At 40.2% G+C, this 22,547-nt stretch overlaps 3 protein-coding genes and 1 pseudogene across 3 annotated transcripts in view; 2 read left to right on the top strand and 2 right to left on the bottom strand.

Moving 5' to 3' along the window:
- HTRA4 (HtrA serine peptidase 4) overlaps nt 1-3,307 on the top strand; it is a 16,869-nt gene extending 13,562 nt beyond the window's left edge. The window contains exon 9 of the mRNA XM_006859995.1: nt 3,142-3,307. Coding sequence (XP_006860057.1) covers nt 3,142-3,307 — 166 coding nt within the window. The remainder of the gene's footprint in view (nt 1-3,141) is intronic.
- On the bottom strand, nt 274-1,029 carry LOC102833996 (annotated as a pseudogene).
- Nucleotides 3,308-6,015: 2,708 nt separating the features above from the next.
- On the bottom strand, nt 6,016-12,539 carry TM2D2 (TM2 domain containing 2). The gene is made up of 4 exons (XM_006859941.1): nt 12,263-12,539; nt 11,192-11,279; nt 8,215-8,330; nt 6,016-6,423 (listed from the first exon to the last, which is right to left on the bottom strand). The coding sequence occupies exons 1-4, from the start codon at nt 12,487-12,489 to the stop codon at nt 6,210-6,212; spliced, it is 645 nt and encodes a 214-aa protein (XP_006860003.1). The 5' UTR covers nt 12,490-12,539; the 3' UTR covers nt 6,016-6,209.
- Nucleotides 12,540-13,056: 517 nt separating this feature from the next.
- The window catches only part of ADAM9 (ADAM metallopeptidase domain 9), a 239,070-nt gene continuing 229,579 nt past the window's right edge, over nt 13,057-22,547 (top strand). The window contains exon 1 of the mRNA XM_006859940.1: nt 13,057-13,153. Within this exon, the coding sequence (XP_006860002.1) occupies nt 13,057-13,153 (97 nt within the window). The remainder of the gene's footprint in view (nt 13,154-22,547) is intronic.

Genomic DNA, 22,547 nt, shown 5'->3' with positions numbered 1-22,547 from the left:
TCAAGAAGGTGAGGCAAATGCACAAGTAATAGAGAACATAATACGTTCACTGAATCACAGCCGTCAAAACAAAATGCTTTAGGAAATCAAGAATGAGATTGCTTCCAGCCTGCAAGGGAGCTTGGGTGGGTGGCAAGTCAGGAAAGGGGATTGAGATTAAAATAGAAGACTTCAGTCTGGATTGTTGATGATACTCTGTATGGACTATATTTGTTTCTCTCCTTTTCCTCTCCCCATCTTTGGGCTTAATTTACCAGTAGTGCCCAGGGCTGTTCAATGTGCTTTTTCTATACTTGCTTGCATTTTTGCTTTAATATCTTCTACAGAACTAGGTCCTTTGGGTGTTTTAGGTGTTTTTTCCTGTTTTTTGAAGGATTCTTGACCTTTTTATCTTGGTGTTGATGGTTTTGAGTCTTTTCCATTCTGGTTTGATTTTTGTGCATTTTTAGCTGGCGTGTCCCGTATAGATTTCTTGACCAGAACTTTTTCTTCAGTTTCATCATCATCATCATCTTATTCGTCGTTGTCGTCATCGTCATCATCATCATCTGCAGCCAGCTTTACTTTTTTCTGTGGAACCTTGTTACCACTTGCAGGGGCAGACCGCTTTCCTGACATACTTAAGAGTTTCACTTCTTTTTCCTCTTCATCATCTGACTCTGTATCTTCCTCCACAGCTACTAAGCGCTGTCCACTAATATGCACAGGTCCTGAGCCACACTTCAACCATAAGACCACTGGTGGCGTTATTTCAAAGCCCCCAAGGGAGACCATTGACTGTACAGACATTTTCAAATTAGCCAGTGTGACTTTAATTGGGCTACCTTTATAATTAATTGCTTCTGCTTCAACAATGTGCAATTCATCCTTGGCCCCAGCTCCTAAACTGACCGTTCTTAATGATAACTGGTGCTCATTTTCGTCATTATCCACCTTAAAGTGATAATCTTTATCGGCTTTTAGTTCACAACCGAAGAGATAGTTTTGGGGCCTCAGGAGGCTCATGTCCATATCCATCGAATCCTCCATGGGGTGATGGTGCGCACTTAGGTGATAGAGAAGGAGGGCGAAGAGAACTGGGTTGCTGCTACTGAAAACAACCGCGCAGGAGGGAATCACACCAGGGCTTCTGATTTTTTTTTTTTTAAGTGATCAGAGGTGACTCTTGCTGTTAATAGCCCTATGGGTTATTAAGTGTCACTGAATTGCAAAGTTGGTTTGAACAGCAAGGTAGTGGTTCGAACTCACCAGCTGCTCCTTGGAAGCCTTATATAAGGGTTGCTATGAGTCGCAAACAACTTGATGGCACTTAACATTTTTACTGTAATTATTTTATTAACCTTTACAAGCTGTCTGATGTGGGATTATTTATCCTGTTTGTGCCTCAGTTTCTCATATGTGGTATACAGTAACCCCTGTACACCCCAAAAAACAAAAAAATAAAAACAAACACCCACTGCCATCAAATCAATTCTGACTCACAGTGACCCTGTAGAACAGAATATAACTACCCCATAGGGTTTCAGACACTATAATCCTTTTAAGTAGATGGTCTCATCTTTCTCCCTCAGAGTGACTGGTTAGCAGCTGGTTAACATACGTGCATAGTTAAGCACTCAGTAATAGTTTGCCTTTTCTTTTAATATTCACATAATTAAGGAGCTCTGATGGCATAGTGGATTATGTGTTGGGCTTGAGGTAAACAAAGCCAGCAGTTCAAGTCTATCAGGTAGACTCTGTGGGAAAACAATGAGGCTTTCTGCTTCCATTAAGTATTTACAGTCTTGGGAACCATACACAGGGTTGCTATGAATTGGAATTGAGCCATTGGCACAAAGCCAGTCAGTCATTCACATAATTACCATAAACTAAATTCTTTTTTTAAATTTTTTTTATGGAGGGACAGAGGGAAGCATGCTGTCCCAAGTCATCCTCCTGAGCTGTTCTTGTTCTAAAGACTTCTGCTTTTAGTCCTACACTCAAGCATCTCTTTATGTTCTCTTGCTGTAAACCCCATTTGTTTATAAACTCCACATACCTTGATACTCCTGCTACATTATCTTCTTCCTTAGATCCTCGTTTTTCTTAATAGGTACCTCCTAGAGTCATTTAAATTTGATTGTTTCCTTTTACAGTGCATTGTCACCTTTAAGACAAATTACCAGCAAGGTTATATAATCCTATTTCTCATTCAAATCTGGTTTTGGTTTCTAGAATATATACTACTCCAAGTGAAGTAAGTATATTGGATATGCTGAATATGTATTGAACATAATCACAGCTTTTGGGGAAAGGTACCTAGAATCAGAGCCCTAAACATTCAGACTTGAAACAGATTCTATAGTGTAGCTCAACAGTCTCCAGTTTCATAAATGATGGGTAAACATGGGGCAAGTAAGTGAGCTGTCAGCTGATCAGAATATAACTATCTGGGCAAAGGTGTATTACCTGGACTGTTCACTTTTGTTTGTTAAGACTTGGGGTATGCCTGAGGTTACTAAAGCTCAGAGATTAACAGAGATTATAAACTAAACTCCAGATTCCAAACCAAATCCAATGTATGGGAAGAATAAACTATCTACACAATTCTGGTTGCTGTTGTTAGATGCTGTTGTCTCTGATTCATAGTGACCTAATGTATACCACCATCTGGTCCTGTACCATCCTCACAACTGTTATTTTGAGCCGATTGTTGCAGCCACTGTGTCAATTCATTTTGTTGAGGATCTTCCTCATGATACCCTTTTCTAGGGCCTGCTCCTTTCTGATAACATGTCCCAAGTATGACTCTGACAGAATAGTAATTTTATAAAGGTAACTGGATTGTTGCGCTCCAGATGATTTCACAGCATGTTTGAACAGTTATCATATTTGGAATAACTGAGTTTTATTTCTGGTTGTCTGGTATGTATGCTTAATGCTATGGAAGAAAGACGAGGCTTTCTGTTCCTGTGAAGATTTACAGCCTCAGAAATCCTATACAAGGTTGCCATGAGTTGGAATTGATTCTACAGCACATGCCAACAATGCTCAATGTCAACAAAAATAGTAGTGCCAAAAGATACGGACATAAAATTCTAGGTGGTGATAAGTAAAACTTTTCTTCTCGTTTCAAGGTCTTTTTATTTTTCTTCCTCCTAGCTCTGGGTTGAGAGACCACGATGTAATTGTCAGCATAAATGGGCAACCTGTTACCACTACAACTGACGTTATTGAAGCTGTTAAGGACAATGATTCCCTTTCCATCATGATCCGTCGGGGAAGTCAAACTTTGATCCTGACAGTCACACCTGAAATAATCAATTAAGCGCCTTGCTTTTAAAGAGAGATTATCTAACAAAACCAAAGCTATATTACTGGTTTGTATTGAAGATGTGCCAAAGATGGCAGGGTATTTTAGGAGGTCTTTTAAATACAGAAAACTGAATGCTTTAAAACACACACACAAGTCAGGTTGGCGGGGGAAGCTATAGCGTCTGACTAAGCAAAGTGGAAGGATGTGATGCCAGGAAGTCTGGGTAGTCGATCAATTTTTTTATTTAAAGATAAGAAACAATGGAAAAACATGCCTAGTTCCTAATTTAACCTGGGTAAAGAGACTTCAGTGTTGGTGTTTTTTTTTTTAATTCCTCTATTGCCACAAACTCAATAGAACATATACATATAAATATAACTGCCTACCAAACATTAAGAAACATCCTGAATTCAGAGTGCAAAATAAATAAAAATTTTAATACTCCTTTACTCAAGTCAGTTTTTCAAGTTGTATTCAATATAGCCAGTGTTTGCATTTATGTAAGACAAGCATCTTTGTGAAGTTGAGTTGAAATTGACAATTGCAGATTGCCAAATAAGAGTATTACTAATGATTCTTAGGGGGTCTGGTGTGGTGCTGTGATAAGCACTGGTCTGCCAACCCCAAGGTAGGTGGTTCAGAAACCGTAAATGGGGTTGCTATGAGTTGGCACTGACTCAATGGCACAAAACAATAAAGATTCTTAAGTTATTATTCATCAATCTAACAGCAGAAACAACGTTGGTCTCCAACAGCTTTTCTGAGTGTTTGAAAAGGGCTTATTCTAGAAAATAGCGTCTACAATAAGCTTGCAGACTTTTCGCTTTTTTTTTTTTACCCACCTCTTCCGCCTGACAACATTAATGATACCATATCTCAAAACTGCCAAAGGACCCTCTGCCGCCCCCTTTTTTTTTTTTTTTACAGGAAAAGATTGTTTTTATGGGGTTTGCGAATATTCTTAGTAAGATTAAAAAAAAAAAAAAAATATATATATATATGATACTGCAAGACTTTTGGCTTAAAGTAATATCTTATTTTGGCAAAGATTTTTTAAAGTTCTGTTTTACCCAGGCTTCCTTTAGAGGTAAGATTGAAAAAAAAACAAAAAACAAAAAAAAACAGGTATCCTTGAGCCCCCTTAAATCCTATATGCAAAATTTTATGTATATGTATATACGCATATTTCTAGCTCTGTTAGCCTAGTGGGTTACACATTGGGTTGCTAACTGCAAGGCTAGTAGTTTGAATCTACCAGCCACTCTGCAGGAGAAAGATCAAGCATTCTGCTTCTGTAAAGATTTACAGCCTTAGAAACCCTATACAGGGTTGCTATGAATTTGGAACCAACTCCACAGCACATAATCACCATCACCATGCATATTTATGGGGAGAGGGTCCCGGTTTTTCATGACCTACAAAAACTGAAAAATACTGCATGAGAGTAGAGAGATTATGAATAAGGGTCTACAAGTTATTACTGTTATAAGAGAGGTTAAGGTCAGTGTGATGTGGAACTTTTAAAGATAGACCTGAATAATTTAAAATTTCTACATAATTGCTACCATTACTAATCTGGTATAGTCAAGCTGGAACTTTCAGAACAGCTGCTACAAGATGATAAGAGCTATATAAAGGGAAATTACTTTAACTGTGATTCTTGTTCTTTTATACAGATAGGAAACTAAGTGTCTTCTTTGAGCTGTTTTACCCTATTTCTAGAATTTGTAAGTTTCCCCAAATAGTGGGCTATTAGTTTGACTTTGTCTACAAAGTCGACCTTTTATTTTACAGTTAACTGTTTTCTCCAACTAGGATTGCAAAAGGATGTAGACTAAGTTTTAAAGGCCAGTTAAAATTTGGAACATTTCCTTTTATACACACCATGTGGGAAGGTGGGGCTTGGCTGTATCTCTTTCCCTATGACTGACTGCTGTTGCTTGCCTACAGTGAGAATTTTCAGTACCATGCTTATCCTGAGAAAACGCAGTTTCTTTTGGTCTCCATAAATCACTTCTTAGCTCTATGTTAGCATATTCATCATCCTTTAAGAGTTCTTTTTCCTCCTAAAGTGTATCAAGCACCTACCCTATCTTAGCTGATCATGAAGATTAGTTTTCTTTTTTTTTTTTTTAAATTGGTCTACAACATGGGCTCCATAAACTGGCAAATACCAATTTTTAAATAGGAAAGTTCTTTCAAGAATAGCTCAATGCAGACATTATGTTTGATATCGCTGGCTTTCAAAATATAATTGGGATGAATAAATTATTGCCTATGGCACACAATAATGGTGACACAAAAGGGCTTTTACTAATAGGATGGTTCATCTCAAATGCCTGGTTTTTAGCAGAACAAATTTGAGTTTCACTATACCTACCGGAAATAACCATACAAATTTTCCAGGCTGGTAAATCTTTTTCTGCAGTGTAAGTTGAGAAAGTCAGAATTTCAGTATGAATTAAAATCCATGGCTATTTCTGCTGAAGACTGTCACTGGCTCAGCTTCAGGTCTCTTCTGAATGAAGTCTCAGAGTCACAAAAAATACAAGGCTAAAGCCATTTACTTGCTCATCCTGTTGGGTCCACTTGCTCCAATGGACTATAGATGCAGCAATGTAGAGAGAAGGTATGGAAGTGCATCTGAGTTTGTAAGTTTGTCACTACCCTTTATATTGTATACACAAAGAAAAGGAGAAACTTGATTCTCACAACACAGTTTGCACGTCATTTCTAGTCCACAAGTAAAATTTGGGTTGAAAATCAAAAGTCCAAAGAAATCTTCCCAATGAAACCATTTCCCTCCAAAGAGGGAAAGTAAAAGTCTGATGTCAAGGAAGAGTTCTGAGCCTAGAGAGATGATTCAAAGACAGAGCATTCAACTTGCCTCCCTGGGCTATAATAGCAGCTTGTTTTAGTAAACAGTGCACCAGTTGCTCCCATCACTTGGCATCAGCCCTCCAGTAATGAGCAAAATAAGGTCAACGAACCACCAAATCCCAAGTCCTCCAAGTGTCAACAGCTTTCCTACTGCTGTGCCAGTGTGTCCCAGACAAAAGCGATCCACTCCAAAGCACCCCAGGAAGAATGAGTAGAGTAAAGTGGTTATGAAGTAGTGTCCGGTATACCTAAACAAAAGGAATGAAAAGGAAGATGCTTTACCATGTGAAAATGAATTTAATGTAAGTGAAAAGATGGTGAAAAACTGAAAATAAGTCCCTCTGTGGCATCTTACCCCTATATCCTCCCAGAAAAGATAATCTTTTGATGGCATGGCATTCTGATAAGAGTACTTGCTAAGACATGACTTTTGCAGAGTTGGTCTGGACAATGGATTATGAAGCACATTTGCACAATAGGATTCCTGGTAGGAGTGGCATCTGAGTTCCTCTTCTTCTCTCTTTCAGGTTCCATTCCCGAGGCTTTGTGATCTTCTAAGGAAACACTGTTTTTCTGTAGATGAACACTAAATCCCCATACAACGTTCCTGTTCTTTTGTAAAGTTAACAGCTACAGCATAAATATTCACTTTTGTCCTTACAGACTGTGATGATGCTTGATTGTAGTTGTTTTAATATTATCACTAAACACAACCATTGGCTCTCTCTCTCTCTCTTTTTTTTTTTTTTAAAGTTTTTATTGTGAATTATATGATAGTTTACATGGGAGAACATTAGCTTTACATTCATCCTATCATATATCGTTTCACTGCCATGATTACAATCCCCTCCATGCATCCTCAAACAACTAAAGGGTATACCCTGCAAGGCTGCCCTTTGGTCCCCAGCCACTCCATCTCTCCATGTCATCATCTCTGCCTCCATCTCTGGCATTACTGTTTCTCTGGGTAGGGTCCCGCACTCCGCTCTTCTCCCTTGATGGTCCCAGGGACTTCTGCGCCTGGGCTGCAAAGTCAACCACTCCCTTCCTTTTGCTACAAAACATCTACCTTTACATTTCCAACCCTTAGTCGGTCCTGATAGCAATTATTCACTACTGTACCATAAGATTCCTATCCCTATCTCCTTTCATCAGTCCTGCCCAGACAGACTGGATTCTACTCAGTGGAGATTCTACCTTCCTTCGTGCCCTCTGGGATCTATGCTTCCTCTTGAACGTTTGTAAGCCAGTCACTTCTTGCCTTTGTAGCAACCCCATTTTGGGTAGCCAATGTCCAAGTTGCTCATCCCTGGCTACCCTGTGTACCAAGGGGGTTGGAATGATCCTCACTGTAAAGATCTGTTCCCTCTTTTGGGCAGCCACTGGCTCTTACATTAGCAAATGGTATAAGTAAATTCTGTGCCTTCAATTGGAGCTTAAATAACCTAATCCTATAAAACCAAACCAAACCAGTTGTTTTGAATTGATTTTGACTCATGTCAACCTGATGTTTCAGAATAGAGCTGATGCTCCACAGGGTTTTTAATGGTTGTAACCTTTTGGAGTAGACCACCAGATCTTTCTTTAAGTTACCTCCCTCTGGATTTGAATCACTGTCTGACCAAATAGTAGCTACTGCTTAACCATCTGCACCATTCAGTAGCTTCTAATCCTTTAATTCTATGGAACTGATTTATGGGAAAAAAAAGAGCACACATTTTCATTTTTATAATGAAATCTTTATCCCTGAAAAACTAAGGCTATTTTCACAGAATTTATACCAATCATACGAATTTTAGAGGCAGATGAACGAATTTTCGAAGTCAATCATCTGATCTAATGCCTTATTTTATAGCTTAGTGGGAGAGAGACATTCAGAATTCAGGGCCTCTGGTCTCAAGTCCAGTGTTTCGTCACTGGATTCTGCACAGCAGCAATCATGTTCGCTCTAATACTTAAAACAAAACAAAAAATCCACTGCGACTGAGTTGATAGCTCAGTCCTTATCCAAGTATCCACTACTCCAAGGTAATACCTACTTTATACAAGGCTTATTCTCTCGTAGGAAGGTCCGAGGACTGGCACACTCAATTCCATCTAGGGCTCGGCATAGGACTGACGTGTGTTCCACATCACCGTAGGCCTGACCACCGAACTACCGAGAAACAGCCAAAGAAAAAAACAAAATTCATGGAAAGCAAAATAGAGCTTTACTAAATATATCTTTAATAAAAGCTGTTTCAGGTCTATAATTATTTTAACATGTCATTTTTTGGAGTAAAGCTGTGTTCAAGAGCAAGAGATTTGGGGACATATTTCAAGTGATTTTTGAGATGAATACATACTAAATTTAGACTGGGCGCTTGGAAGCTCTGTAGAATAATCAATGGACAGTGAATTACAAGGTTGGCAGTATGAGTCCACCAACTGCTCTGTGAGACAAAGATGAGGCTTTCTGCTCTCACAAAGATTTAAAGCCTTGGGAACCCTATACAGGGGTCGGAACTGACTCAATGGCAATTAACAACAATAACAAATGCAGAGTCTTTTCAATAAACTTTTTTCCCTGTCTTTTTGACTGGCTTCCTTAGTAATATAGTTTAAAAAAATCACATTTTATTAAATACCATTCAGAATAAATGGGCGCAATGCCTAATTACTGTATATTTTCAGGAAAAAGTACATTATTGAGCACTTGGGACTCAGTATTTAAAAAGTCAGTGTGTATTAGAGATTTCTTCTACATACAATATAAAATAACAAAACTAGGAACGACTTAAGGATATCATCTGATTCAGAAGTTTATTGAGGCCTATGAATGTGGTTGAGATATGTGTAGCACATCTATGGCTAATTGATTGGTTGTATGCCACCGGTCAGTTCTGACTCATAGTGATTCTGTATAGGGTTTCCAAGGCTGCAAATCTTTACTAGAGCAGAAAGCCTCATCCTTCTCCCATGGAGCAACTTGTAGATTAGAACTGCTGACCTTGTGGTTAGCAACCCAGTTTGTAATCCATTATGGTGGTACCAAAGCTTGTTAGTACATCTATAGTAGAAGTTAAAATTCTGACAAACTTAAACTTTTTTGTTTAACTGAATTCTAGAAGAGAAAGCATAGCTGTGAATTTTCTACTGGCACTATATTAACTGTTTTACTCCTATTAGAGTTGGAGCATCCTCAAAGGGAGTAGAATGGGAAATAAAGATGCTTACTTTTCCTCCCTCCCCTTGGGACTCAGGTGTTTGAGTATTGACAGTCCTCTAGGACTTCTGGGTGAGGTAAAAGGAAGCATACATGCCATGCCTTCTTTGGGTGCCTTGCCAGGATAAACCTAGTTTTTAATTAAGATGTACAAAGTAAGTGAACTCTATATAGTGTTAACTCAAGCTTTTATTATTAATACTAGTTCACGGTACTTAAAATATTCTTTCCAGATGACCACATCTTAGCTTTTTGGTACTGTCAGGGTTGTTCTTCTGTTGTCTAATTTAGTGGGGAAAAGTTTTTCCCCTCATAATTCTCTAACACCTGAGTTTTGACTTGGATTATGCAGCACAATATAACTTAATGGTGAGTTCCCGAGGACACATGAAATTCATTGGTTGGAGACCAGTTAGGAGTTCGTTCTCTTTCAGGATACTATTAAATGGGAGTGAATGGCTTCTTTCCACTGCACTGAGAACAATTACCACCAAAGTGTCTCTTGGAATACTTTCTACCAGTAGCAAAGCCACTGGGTCGATTCCGACACTTGGTAACTGCGTGTGTATCAGAGTAAAACTATTCCACAGGGTTTTCAATGGCAGAGTTTGGGAAATAAGATCACTAGGCATTTCTCGTAAAGCATCTGACGGTACTTGATCCTCCAATCTTTCAGTTAGCAACAAACTGTGTTAACTGTTTACAACACTCAGGGACTCTTGGAATGTATTTTTGTTGTTGCTGTGTACTGTCAAGACGGTCCTGACTCATAGTGATCCTGTATAGGGTTCCAAGAGCAGTTGTTGTATTTGAACTGCCAATTTTTCAGTTACTAGTCCAGTGCTTATCTTACAGTGTCATACCTGGAATGGTTTAGCCTTCTGCAGACATCTACTGATAGGCCTTACCTACTTCCTAAGGATATGATGGAACCTGCTTGTCTGGTAAAAAGAGAGGTCATTTGAAAGTCTTTGCCTCAAATGTATGTTAAGAAGATGCCCTATTCATCATTGTTTTTTGAATATGGGCATCCTTTCTTTTGCTCTTACATGAAAGTACATGCCTGAAGGATAGTCAGGGGCAACATTTTAGTTTGAAATCTGTCAATCTCATTGGTTAAAGGAACCAAAGAAAGATCAGTCTTTTTATCTGAGCAGTTTTGACAAAAAGACTACTCCAACCACTGACCCCTCGCTTTGCTGGAAATGCCAGTAACAGTCATTCTGATGAAATTCTACATAAGAGTAACTTCATATCACTTATATTTTTCTAAAACATTTAACCAGTTCTATTTACGTAGTGGTTATGAATTGGGCTGTTAATTTCACGGTCAGTAGTTTGAAACTACCAGCTGTTCTGTGGGAGAAAAAGGAGGCTATCTGCTCCTGTAAAGATGTACAGCCTTGGAAACCCTGTTCAGGGTTGCATGAGTTGGAACCGACTCCAAGGCACATAACCACAACAACAACATTGTTTACAGAGAGTCCTGGTGTGGTAATGCAGGTTAATGTGTAGGACTGCAAGGTTGGCAGTTCAAGCTTACCAGTTGCTCCTTGGAAACCTTATACAGGGTCACTATAAGTTAGAACCGACTTGATGGCACTTAATAGCAACATTCTTTACAGAGGGGTCCTGGTGTGGCTTTGTAGGATAAGCACTGAACTTCTAATTTCAAAGTTGGCAGTTCAAATCCACCAGTTGCTTCTTGGAAACCCTATGCAGGGTTGCTATAAGCCTGAATCAACTTGATACCACTTAATAACAACTTTCTCTGCAGAAGACTTTGCTACTAAAACAAAACAAAAACCCACCTTGAGACAACCATAGCCGAGTTCCTGGGAAGCGGTTGCATTTCCAACATGATCCACCGGGTCTTCACATTCTATAAATTCATCAGGTCTATAAATCACCAATAAGGTAACAATCATCATCAAATGGTCTTTGCAAATTGCTGTTTTTATGTACATAATCAAACAGCCAAGAGGCAGTTCTTCACCAAGTTTAGCTTTGGTATCAATACAACAATCCCAATAGCTTCCAAATGACCTTTTATTGGAGGGTGGGTTTTTTTTTTCTGGTCCTATTTCTGAGAGGATTCTACTTCCACTCCCATGCATGCATCAGTCCAACCTAACTACTGGTTGGCTTGAACCACTAATCTTGAGGTTAGCAGGCCAATGCTCAACCTACTGCACCACGCGGGATCCTTACAAGGTTCCAAAAACCCAAACCCACTACTATCTAGTAGATTCCCATACAAAGCAACCATATATAAGGTTTCCGAGAGTGTAACTATTTACACGAGCAGACAGCCTCATCTTTCTTCCTTGGAGAGGCTGGGGGAGGTTGAACCATTGACCTTGCAGTTAGCACCCCCAACCCCTAACCACCACCCGGACTCCTTACTACAAGTTTTGAGGGAGCAAAATTTTAGCCACTGGAATCCCTATTCTCTCTGCATTTGTTAAAGGCGTTTTCTTACTGATCTCAGGGATGTTAATAAATGGCTTGCTTTTGGAATGGTAAGGAAATTGGTTGCGTTTTGGGCAGAGGCAAATGAGGTATTCCATTTACACCTTAGTTCATACCAGCATCGAACAATCCAGGAATTCTCTTGTGGCTAAAGGAAACAGACTGAGAAGGCACAACCTGGTACCCTTCTTCCAGATGCTCTATGATGTCATTCTCCCTAGTCCTTCTCTCTCGGGGTGGCAAATGATCTGCCACCCACATACAAGGTTTTCCCCTTGTACGTGCGAGGACCGAGAAACCTGTCATATTTATATTTACCTCCTGCATGGAGAGGTAAAAGCAGCCTTTCCCCCACAATACTCACATATCCCTGGTCCCATCCCTACCCGCCTCGACGATGGGTAGCTTACAAGTAAGAGCAAAGGATGACTGGAGAGTGGGGATCGCCATATTCCCAGCTCGGGGCGCCCGCGGAGCCCTCCGGGTGAGCGGCGCCAGAGGATGTGAACTCAGGCTCGTAGGTAGTATTTTGCGAGTGGCTCCGAGAGACACAATGCAGTAGAAGTAGATTTCCCAGCAGCAAAGCGGCTTGGCCGCACAGAAGTAAGTAACTCACCGGGAAACCACCCAGCACCATCTTCCCAGGCCCAGTGGCATAGACCCCCACCTCAACCACAACCCTAGGCCAGCAACCCGGAGCAAGCCCTCCGAGGGCAGGCCTCTTCACGTAGTCCCGCTCCTCGTCGCCAAACAACCAATGGGCACGTTACTCGAGGCTCCGTCTCACCTCTGCCAGCCAACCAGAAAAGACTAAGCAGGTGGGCGGGGCTGAGTTTTGCTTCCGCTTCTCAATTGCTTTTTCTAGGCTTCACGCTCCTCCTCTCTTACTTCCTCTAATCGGTTTCTTCGACCCCAAAAGTAGACGATCGCCAGCGTAAAGTGGGCGGGGCATACAGTGAGTGGGCGGGGCAGACTAGTCGGGATATCTCTGCCAGTTTTCAAGTCCCACTATCCCACCGAGGACGGGAATTTTTCCTTACGTCAGCGTAGCGAGGTCGGGCGCGAGCTCGGACCTAGAGCCGGGTTGCGTCAGTGCCGCGCGCGTGCTCATCGCGCTCTGGGGCCCGGGTTGGGTTGTTAAATGATGGAGAAGGCGAAGGCAAAAGCGACGGAGTGTTGAGTGGAACCTGCGGAATCCGACGAGATGGGGTCGGGCGTGGGCTCGTCCTTTGGGACCCTCTGCTTCAAGTGGCTGCTGTTGTTTGGCCTGCTGGGTCCAGTCCTCGGTGGGGCGCGGTCAGGTGGGTGTCCGCCCCCCAGGGCCCTGACAGGTCCTTTGGGTTTGCTGTTTCCTACGGTTGGGGTTCTCCGAGTTCATCGTGGTGGCAGGGAGTGGAGAGGCCTGGCCTCGACTGGATCCGGGGTTGGAAGGCTAAGCTACTACAGATGGGTGTGGACGTTGCTGAGACCTGAAGCTCAGGGTCTGGCACCCCAAACCCTGTTTCTTCTCACCGTTCTCCAATCTCAGTCCTTTCTTCTTTTCATGATTGGCGGGAGCCTTTTGCTCTGTGCTTCGCTCGCATCTCGCGTGGTACGGGGTCCCTCTAACTCTCTCGGGACCGCTTTGAATCAGTCTGATCTCCGGGTCTGAGGAGAGTCAGTCCTGAAGGCTGGGTACATGTAAAATGCTTTGAGCAGTGGAGTTTAATCTTGCTTGTAGAGTTACTGTCACTTGGAAAGAGACTGGTAGATGAAACTTTTTCATAAGGTTATGAGATCTTTTTCGTTGATTTTATTAGCAGAGTCATCAATATCTTTCTACAGAGTTAAAATGTAGCGGTGGGATAAAGGAGGAGACTGATTTTTCTTGGATCATTTTGTTGTTGTAGTAAGAATATTTCTTCTTAGAAACAAAGTGCTACCTTTTTACAGCCAAACAACCTTTTATTTGGTTTTTTGCTGGGTTTGCAGTGTCTTAAAACAGCTACAAATAATCCCTGCCCTGTTTACCCCTACACAGGGTTATCCTAAGAACTCTTTTCATTTGTGCGTAATCGTTTCTGAATTGGAAAACTTTCCTTGAAAATACAATACTAGAGATTCCCGAACATAATGGGAACATATTGTCAACGCTCTTTCTGTAAACAACGTATGTACGCAATTTGGCTTTTGTATCAAAAGCCTGTATTTTATCTATCAATGGTACAGTGCAGTGGAGGATATTTAAAAAAATTAAATCTCTGAGAGTTGTCCAGATGCATTATGAAATATTTCAATACAAGATCCCTGATCTTCAGGATAGAATGAATTCCCCCCCCCCCTTATTTTGGGCTTTTTTCCTGTTTTGAATAAGTCCCAGTTTTGAAGCTCTGAGTACTGAAATTTTATTGAATGGGAAGCTACTGAATCTTTTCTAGTTAGGACTATTTTTTCTGGTTAGGACTTTACTGTGGTATTCTACATGGTTAATATTGACCAGTATATAAAGTGGAGCCTTTGTGTGGCGCTATAAATTAAGGACTGTACTGCTAACTGAAAGATCATTAATTCAAACCCACTAGCTCTGGTAGCGTAGTGTTTACGAATTGGGCTGCGAACCTTAAGGTCAGCAGTTCAAAACTACCAGCTGTTCCGCGGGAGAAAGATTAGGCTTTCTGCTCCCGTAAAGATTTACAGCCTCGGAAACCCTGTACAGGGTCGCTATGAGTTGGGACCGACTCCACGGCACATAACAACAACAAGCCGCTACTTGGAAACCCTGTTTAGGTTGGCTATGAGTCGAAACCAACTAAGATGCACTTAACAACAAGGTGAAATAGCTTATGTTTGGTAATCCTTGAGTCTTTGCGTTTATAAATGCAAATAAGACTATATTTTTAATGTTAATATATGTCAGTTACTGTATGAGGGTAAATAAAAAAGTGTTGCTACTAGGATTTCAGTTCATACCTGAATGTGTTTATTACAAACAAAACATGTTTAAACATGTCTGTGATCAGTAGGTGACTACAGACAAATTTTCTCAGTAATATACTTCATTTTGTTAGTACTCAAAAAAATGGTTCAAAATACGGTGGCTTCTGAGGGAATTAGTTGTAACGCAAATTCAAGGCAGAAAGGACAACTCCGAAGGTTATGGTGACTGTTTTTTGGGATTCCAAAGAAATAATCTTGACAGATTTTCTCAAATGGCACAGAACGATCACAAGAAGTTTTAAGAAAATTGAAAACTGTATTGGTAAGGAAAAAGGCCAGACAAGTTTGTCAAGGAATTTTTGTCCCATTATGACAGTACACCTGTTAATTCTTCAAGGGTAGCAAGGCTATGAGAAGTTTGTTGGGAAATGTTTCCTTGCTCACCCTACAGCTCTGCCCTTTGAGTTTGGTTCCCCAACTCAAAGAATATTTAAAATGAATACAGTTTGAGTTCTTTAAGGATCCCCAAAATGTTGTTTTCCTGTGGTGTAAATCCAAGAGAGCAGACTTCTTTGGGGGGAAGGGCCAGCAAAATGGAACACATCGCCTTCAGAAGTATGTTCTTCTAGATGGAGGATATGTCAAGAAACAGTAGCTTCACATTTTGATATTTTTATTTCATAAATGTGGTGCTGTAGGATAAGCACTGAACCACAAAGTTGGTTTGAACCACAAGGTTGGCAGTTCAGACTTACCATTTGTTCCTCAGAAACCCTATGCAGGGTCGCTATGAATCAGAACCTGCTCAATGGCACTTAACAACAACAACAACATGATTTTGTAGCTATGCATTTTGACTTACCCTCATATGTTGGTGGGTTCAAACTGTCGGTAGTTCGATTAGCAGTCAAATGCTTAACCACTGTGCCAACAGGACTTCTTCATGCTCATGATTACCTTATTAATGGATTAATGGAATATTCTTACGGTCTTGAACGGTGGCTTCATTTTGGTTACCAATCAAGTGCTTAACCACTGCTCCCCCAGGGCCTCTTCTTGTTCATTATTACTTATCGGTAGATAATAGTATATCCTTATGGTCTTGAACTGTGGCTTCAACAGCTTACAATCAGTGCCTCACTTAAGCATATGTATGCTTGAGACATCTAGCCAGTGTTTATTGAATTGCTGTAAACATTATAGTCCTGGTGTGGCACTGTAGGATAAGTGCTGAACTGCTAACGTCAAGGTTGGGGGTTCAAACCCCATCAGCTCTTCCCTGGAAACTTTATACAGGGTCTCTGTGAGTAGGAACCTACTTGAATACACTTTAACAACAACAGCAAATAAACATTATGCTCAATGCTTGTGGAGTGGGGAAAGGTGACCAAATGTATTAGGTGTATCTGAGGGATTTTGAACTGGATATTTATTGGTGAATATTCAAGCAAAATGGCAGGAATGCATTCTGAGCAGAATAAAGAGTTTTTACAAAAGTATGCAGAGGTGAAATAAGTTGACCTTTTAGGGAGTGATGAGACTTCTAATCAGCTCCAGCCAAACCAAAACCAGACCTATTGCCTTCAAATCCATTCTGACTCATGGTGATGGTGGTGTGTCATAGAGTCAATTTGTGCTCATAGCGACCCTGTGTTGAGTTTCCGAGACTGTAAATCTTTATGGGAGCAGACAGCCTTACCTTTTTCCTAGAGCAGCTGGTGGGTTTGATTGCTGACCTTGCAGTTAGCAGCCCAATGCCTAACCCACAGAGCCACCAGGGTTCCTTAAGCTATAGCCAGCCCATGTAAAAGGAAGGGATGGAAGATACAACTCAGGAAGGTTGGTACCAATTGGGAAGCCTTCTATTGTCTATCTGAGGAATTTATACTTTTTTCTGTGTTAGTTTTTTGGTCAGTGAAGATTTTAAAGTAGGCTTGTGACATATCCTGATTTGTGATTAAGGTAACTGGTAGTACAATTGAGGGAAGAATATATTGTTGTTGTTGTTGTTAAGTGCTGAGTTGATTCTGACCCATAGTGACCCTGTACAGGGTCTCTGAGGAGCAGCTGGTGGGTTTGAACTGCTGACCTTGTGGTTCACAGTCCAGTGCTGATCTAGGAGGAGGAAACTTGAGCATGGGAGACCAGTTACCAATAAGAGGCTTTTCTAACTCAATTTCCCTAAGAGAATGCTCTTTCAAAATCAGCTGACTATGTTTTTGTAATACAGGATGTTTAAAACTTTCTTTGAAACATTTCCCACTAATGAAAGGGGAGTTTGAGGACTCAAGTACCGCCCGTACATTAGTTACACTAGGAATTAACTAGGTTTGGGTAGGACTTTTTACTGCCATTTATCACATGTGTCAATGAGGAAATGCAGTATAAATTCCAAACAGCTGACTTAACAGTAGATTTTTTTTTTTTTCTCCTAAAACTAGTGTTACAGAAACACACTACCAGGAGGGAGAAAGAATAAAGACTGGACAAATAATTATCTTGCAAAGCACAGGTGGGGCAGAAAATGAAGCTTATTTTTTAGTAAATAACAGGAATTGCTATATTCCCTATAGCTCTCAAAGCCTGACTGATGCAGAAGCCCGGACACCACAAGCTCTACCCCTAGCAGAGTGAACAATAACTAGCACACAGGTCAGTTGTTAACTGCAATATGGCACTTCAGACCTGTGTCTCAAACCAAGGTATTTGATGTGGTACGCATGTCTGAGAAATGAAGACCTAGGAAGCAACATCTGAAACTGCAAAATATTGTCAATCATTTCAGGAACCTGCTGAGGCTACCTTTACGTGTTTCTGTGGTTGTAGTTTGTAAAACCTCCAAGGGCTGTGATCTGAGAGATGCACTGCTGTTTGTGGTATGTCTCCTTTGCAGGTTGCCTTTTTAAAATATAACTTTATAACTTTCTAGTCTTTTGTAGCCCACCCTTGGTAACATCTTTTTCTAAGACCTACAAAGGTAACTTTGTATCATTGTAAAAATTAAAAAGGGGAAATAAGGCATTAAGTCTCTCCTGATTATCTCTTTTAAGGTAGTAATTATGATGTACGTACTTAGAACTTTTCTTATAAAGGACTTGTATTCCAAAGGGAGTGAGTTTGAACATTTACTCATGGTGAATCACACTTAACAATGAACTGTGTTGCAAGAACTTGATTTTAGGTTCATATTTTGTTTTTAAGGTGTGAACAAATTATAGGAGAATGTAGTCTTTTACGTTGAAAAAGTTTGGTTTTTGAACTTTTATTGAAAACAAAACATAATGAAAATATGTATAAACAAATTGCTGGACCCCAAGATAGTTTTCAAAAAGTACTTTAAATTTTTACTTTACCAATTTGACACTATTTATATTGACTGGTGGTGTTATTAAGTGCCATTGAGCCAGGGTTTCTAAGGAGCGACTGGTGAGTTTGAACAGTCTAGTGCTTTATCCTACAGTGCAACACTAGCACTCTTCGTTAAAAATTTATCTTTCTTGTCCAAACCCAAAACTAAACCCACTGACATTGAATTGATTCCGACTCACAGCAACCCTTTAGGACAGAGTAGGACTCCTCCCTGAAATTTCCGAGACTGTAAACCTTCATGGAAACAGACAGCCTCATCTTTCTTCCCTGGGTTTGAACCACCAACCTTGTGAGTAGCAGCCCAATGCTTAACCCAGTGCACCACCAGGATTCCAGAATCCCTAAAAAGATGGCAAACTCAAATTGATTAGAACTTTTTTTCAGGTTTATGATTTTTCCTTTTTCCGTGTGATACCCTGTATATACTGGAGCTTTGGAGGAATGAGTCTTTGAGTTCGTGCTTTAGGACTGACTACATCATAAGTCCTCTTGCTATGTTAGTAACCTTTTTTAGTTTTTGTAGAGTTGATTCTAACTCAAGGCGACCCCATGTGTGCAGAGTTGAACTGCTTGCTCCGTTGGGTTTTCAAGGCTGTGACTTTTCAAAAACAGAGTGCCAGGCCTATCTTCCGAGGTACCTTTGAGTGAGTTTGAAATGCCAACTGTTTGGCTAGTAGTCAAGTGCTTAACCATTTCTACCACCCAAGTACTCCATGTCAGTAATGATGTTTTGTTATCTTGATGTTTCCATCTTTTTGCTTTTGTGAATAGTGCTGGAATGAACATTGGCGTACATATATCTGTTCCTGTCCCTACTTTCAGGTTCTTAGGTCCTGAAGTATTGTTGTTGTTAGGTGCTGTTGAGTTGGCGCTGACTCATAGGGATCCTAGGCGGAACAGAACCAAGCAGTGCCTGGTCCTGTGCCATCCTCACAATTGTTATGGTTGAGCCCATTGTTGCAGCTACTATGTCAGTCCATTTCATTAAAGTTTTCATATTTTTTGTTGACCCTTTATTTTCACCTAAGCATGATGTCCTTCTCCAGGGACTGGTCCCTCCTGATAATATGCCCAAAGTCTGTGAGACAAAGTCTTGCCATTTCCATTTCTAAGGAGCAGTCTCGCTGTACTTCTTCCAAGACAGATTTGTTTGTTCTTCTGACAGTCCATGGTACTAGTAATATTTTCACCAATATCATAATTCAACGGTATCAGTTTTATACAGGTCTTCCTCCAGCTTTCACATGCACAGGAGGGGACTGAGAATGCCATGCCTTGAATCTGGGGTACCTTGAGTCCTAAAACGATACCTTTGCTTTTTAACACTTGAATGAGGTTTTTGCAGCAGATTTGCTAATGCAAAATGTCATTTGATTTCATGACTGCTGCTTCCATGAGTGTTGATTATGGGTTCAAGTAAAGTGAAGCCCTTGACAACCTTAATATTTTCTCCATTTATTTTGATATTGCTGATTGTGAGGTTTTTTGTTTTCTTTGCATTGGGTTGTAATCCATACTGAAGATGATATTCTTTGATCTTCATAAGTAAGTGCTTCAAGTCTTCTTTGGTTTCAGCAAGCAAAGTTATGTTATCTGTATATTGTTGTTAGGGGCCTTTGAGTTGGTACTGACTCATAGCTACCCTATGCACAACAAAACAAAACACTGACCAGTCTCAGCTTCACAGTTGGTGCTAATCCTTAAGCCCATTGCTGCCACCACTGTGCCAATTCATCTTCTTGGGGATCTTCCTTTTTTTCTCCGACTTTCCACTTTACCAAACATGATATCCTTCTCCAGGAACTGGTCCCTCCTGATAATAAGTCCTAAATATGAGAGGTAAAGTCTGGACATCTTGGCTTCCAAGGAGCATTCTGGGTGTACTTCTTCCAACACAAATCTGTTTGTTCTTTTGGCAGTCCATGGTACTTTTAATATTCTCCAAAACCACATCTCAAATGTATCAATTCTTCTACAGTCTTCCTTTTTTACTGTCTAACTTTCACATGGATATGAGGCTATTGAAAATACCATGGCTTGTGTCAGGCGCACCTTATCCTCCAACTGACATCTTTGCTTTTGAACATTTTAATGAGGTCTTGTGCAGCAGACTTGCCTAACGCAAAAGTCGTTTCATTTCTTGATGGCTGCTTCCATGAGTGTTGATCGTTGATTAGAGTAAAATAACGTCTTTGAAAACTTCAATCTTTTCTCCATTTATATGGGTATCTATTGCTTTTCTTTCTAATCTGTCTTAGTTTGGAAACTGCTGAAAACTGTCCACTCTGGGTAACCCAGTTGGTATTTGAAATACTGGTGTTAAAGCTTCCAGCAACCAAGAACTGTATATTGCAAGTTGTTAATGAGTCTTCCTTCAGTCCTGATAACCTGTTTTACTTCATATAGTCCAGCTATTTGGAGTATGCTCCTATTAATTTGTTATAATAGTTTTATGATTTTAATTCTTACATTTAGGCTGTTGATCCATTTTGAGTTAATTTTCATATATTATAAGGTATTGGTCTAACTTCAGTCTTCTACATGTGAAAATTAAGTTGCCCTAACACACTATTAATTGAAAAGGCCATTCTCATTGGGTGGATTTAGCACCCTTGTTGAAAACTGATTGACTTTAGAGGTATGGGTTTATTTCTGGAGTCTCAATTCTTTTCCATTGGTCTATATGTTTATTGTTATACCTGTACCAGATTATTGCTTTATATTTTGTTTTTCTTAATATTATTAAGAATCAGGGTATGTTGGATTATAATAAGTAAAGAAAAATTATATGATCAAGTATATATCATATTGTTTTTTTTTATCATCAAGTCATTTCTGACTCCAAGTGACCCCGTTAGAGATTAGAACTTCTCCATAGGGTTTTCTTGGCTGTAATCTTTATGAAAGCAGCTTTCCAGATTTTTCTTCCACAATGCCGCTTGGTGGGTTTGAACTGCCGACCTTTTAGTTACCAGCTGAATACAAACAGTGCCACCCAGAGACCTCTCGTATATGTCATACTGTAGGAAAATTGGTATGCTCATGCATGGTTAATATATTTTTTGTTGAGTTTTTTTTAATTCTTTGATTCATTTTAGCATTAGCCTCATGATATATTAGAATACTGTTGTAATTCCATTACTGGTAGCTGTTGAGTCAGCTCTGACTCATGGTGACCCAGTATCTTAGAAGGAAAAGTTGTCTAGTCCTGTAGTATCTTCATGATCGCTGGTATACTCAACTGCATTGTTGCAGGGATTGTGTGGCCACTGTGTAGTTTGAATGACTTTCAGCACTATATCAAGCAATATTCGGTTGTGATAGATAGGGTTTTCATTGTCTAATTTTCTTCAATAGATTGTCAGGCCTTTCTTTCTAGTCTGCCTTAGTCTGGAAGCTCTGCTGAAACCTGTCTACCATGGGTGACCGTGTTGGTATTTGAAATACCAGTGTTAAAGCTTCTAGCATCAAAGCAACATGCATACTACCACAGTACAACAAACTGACAGACAGGTGGGTTTTGACTATACCCTGGGCCAGTGTTCTGAGTTCAGCTGTTGAGAGGAATGGTAAATCAGCCGATGGTACAGCAATACAATGAAATATGGCATTGCCAAGAAAATGATGGATACTTGAGCCATGCATATCTGCTGAAAAATTATATAAAATATTACTGATTATTAAAAGTGAGTCTCCCTTTAGTTTGTTGTTGTATGCTGTCAAGTTGGTTTCTGTACATTGTTGCTTGACTCATAGTGAACCCTGACTAGGGTTTCTGTGGAGTAGCTGGTAGATTTGAACTGCTGACCCCGTGGTTCACAGTCCAGTGCTGATCTTAAGTGCCACACTAGGAGTCCTCCTGTAATAGAGACCTATATGTAGCAATCCTGAATACTGTATCCCAGTCTGTGAATCTCTACGGGAGCAGAAAGTCTCAACTTTCTCCTGTGGAGTGGCTAGTGGGTTCGACCGAGCAGTTAGCAGTCCAACCTGTAATTCACTGCACCACCAGGGCTCTACTTTAGTTTATGCATGATAATTATGACTGTGAAAACTATGTATCTTTTCAGGCATAAGGATTGTTGTTGTTATTGTTAGGTGCCATCGAGTTGGTACCGACTCATAGCGACCTTATGCACAGCACAACAAAACACTGCCTGATCCTGGGCCAACCTCACTACTGTTGCCACGCTTGAATCCATTGATGCTGCCACTTGGCCAATCTATCTCGTTGGTTATCTTCTTCTTTTTCACTGACCCTCAACCTTACCATAAGGATTAGAAGAGGTCATTTACTTATCCAGTAGCAGTTGCTACTGTGTTGACGAGCACTCATGGTGGGCCTATATGTGTGGAGTGGAACTGTGTGTTCCATAAAGGTGTTTTTTTTTTTTTCCTTCTAACTTAAAA

The sequence above is a fragment of the Chrysochloris asiatica genome, unplaced genomic scaffold (genome assembly GCF_000296735.1).
Source record: "Chrysochloris asiatica unplaced genomic scaffold, ChrAsi1.0 scaffold00035, whole genome shotgun sequence".
Lineage (NCBI taxonomy): Eukaryota > Metazoa > Chordata > Mammalia > Afrosoricida > Chrysochloridae > Chrysochloris > Chrysochloris asiatica.
This window is presented reverse-complemented; position numbering and strand designations above follow the sequence as displayed.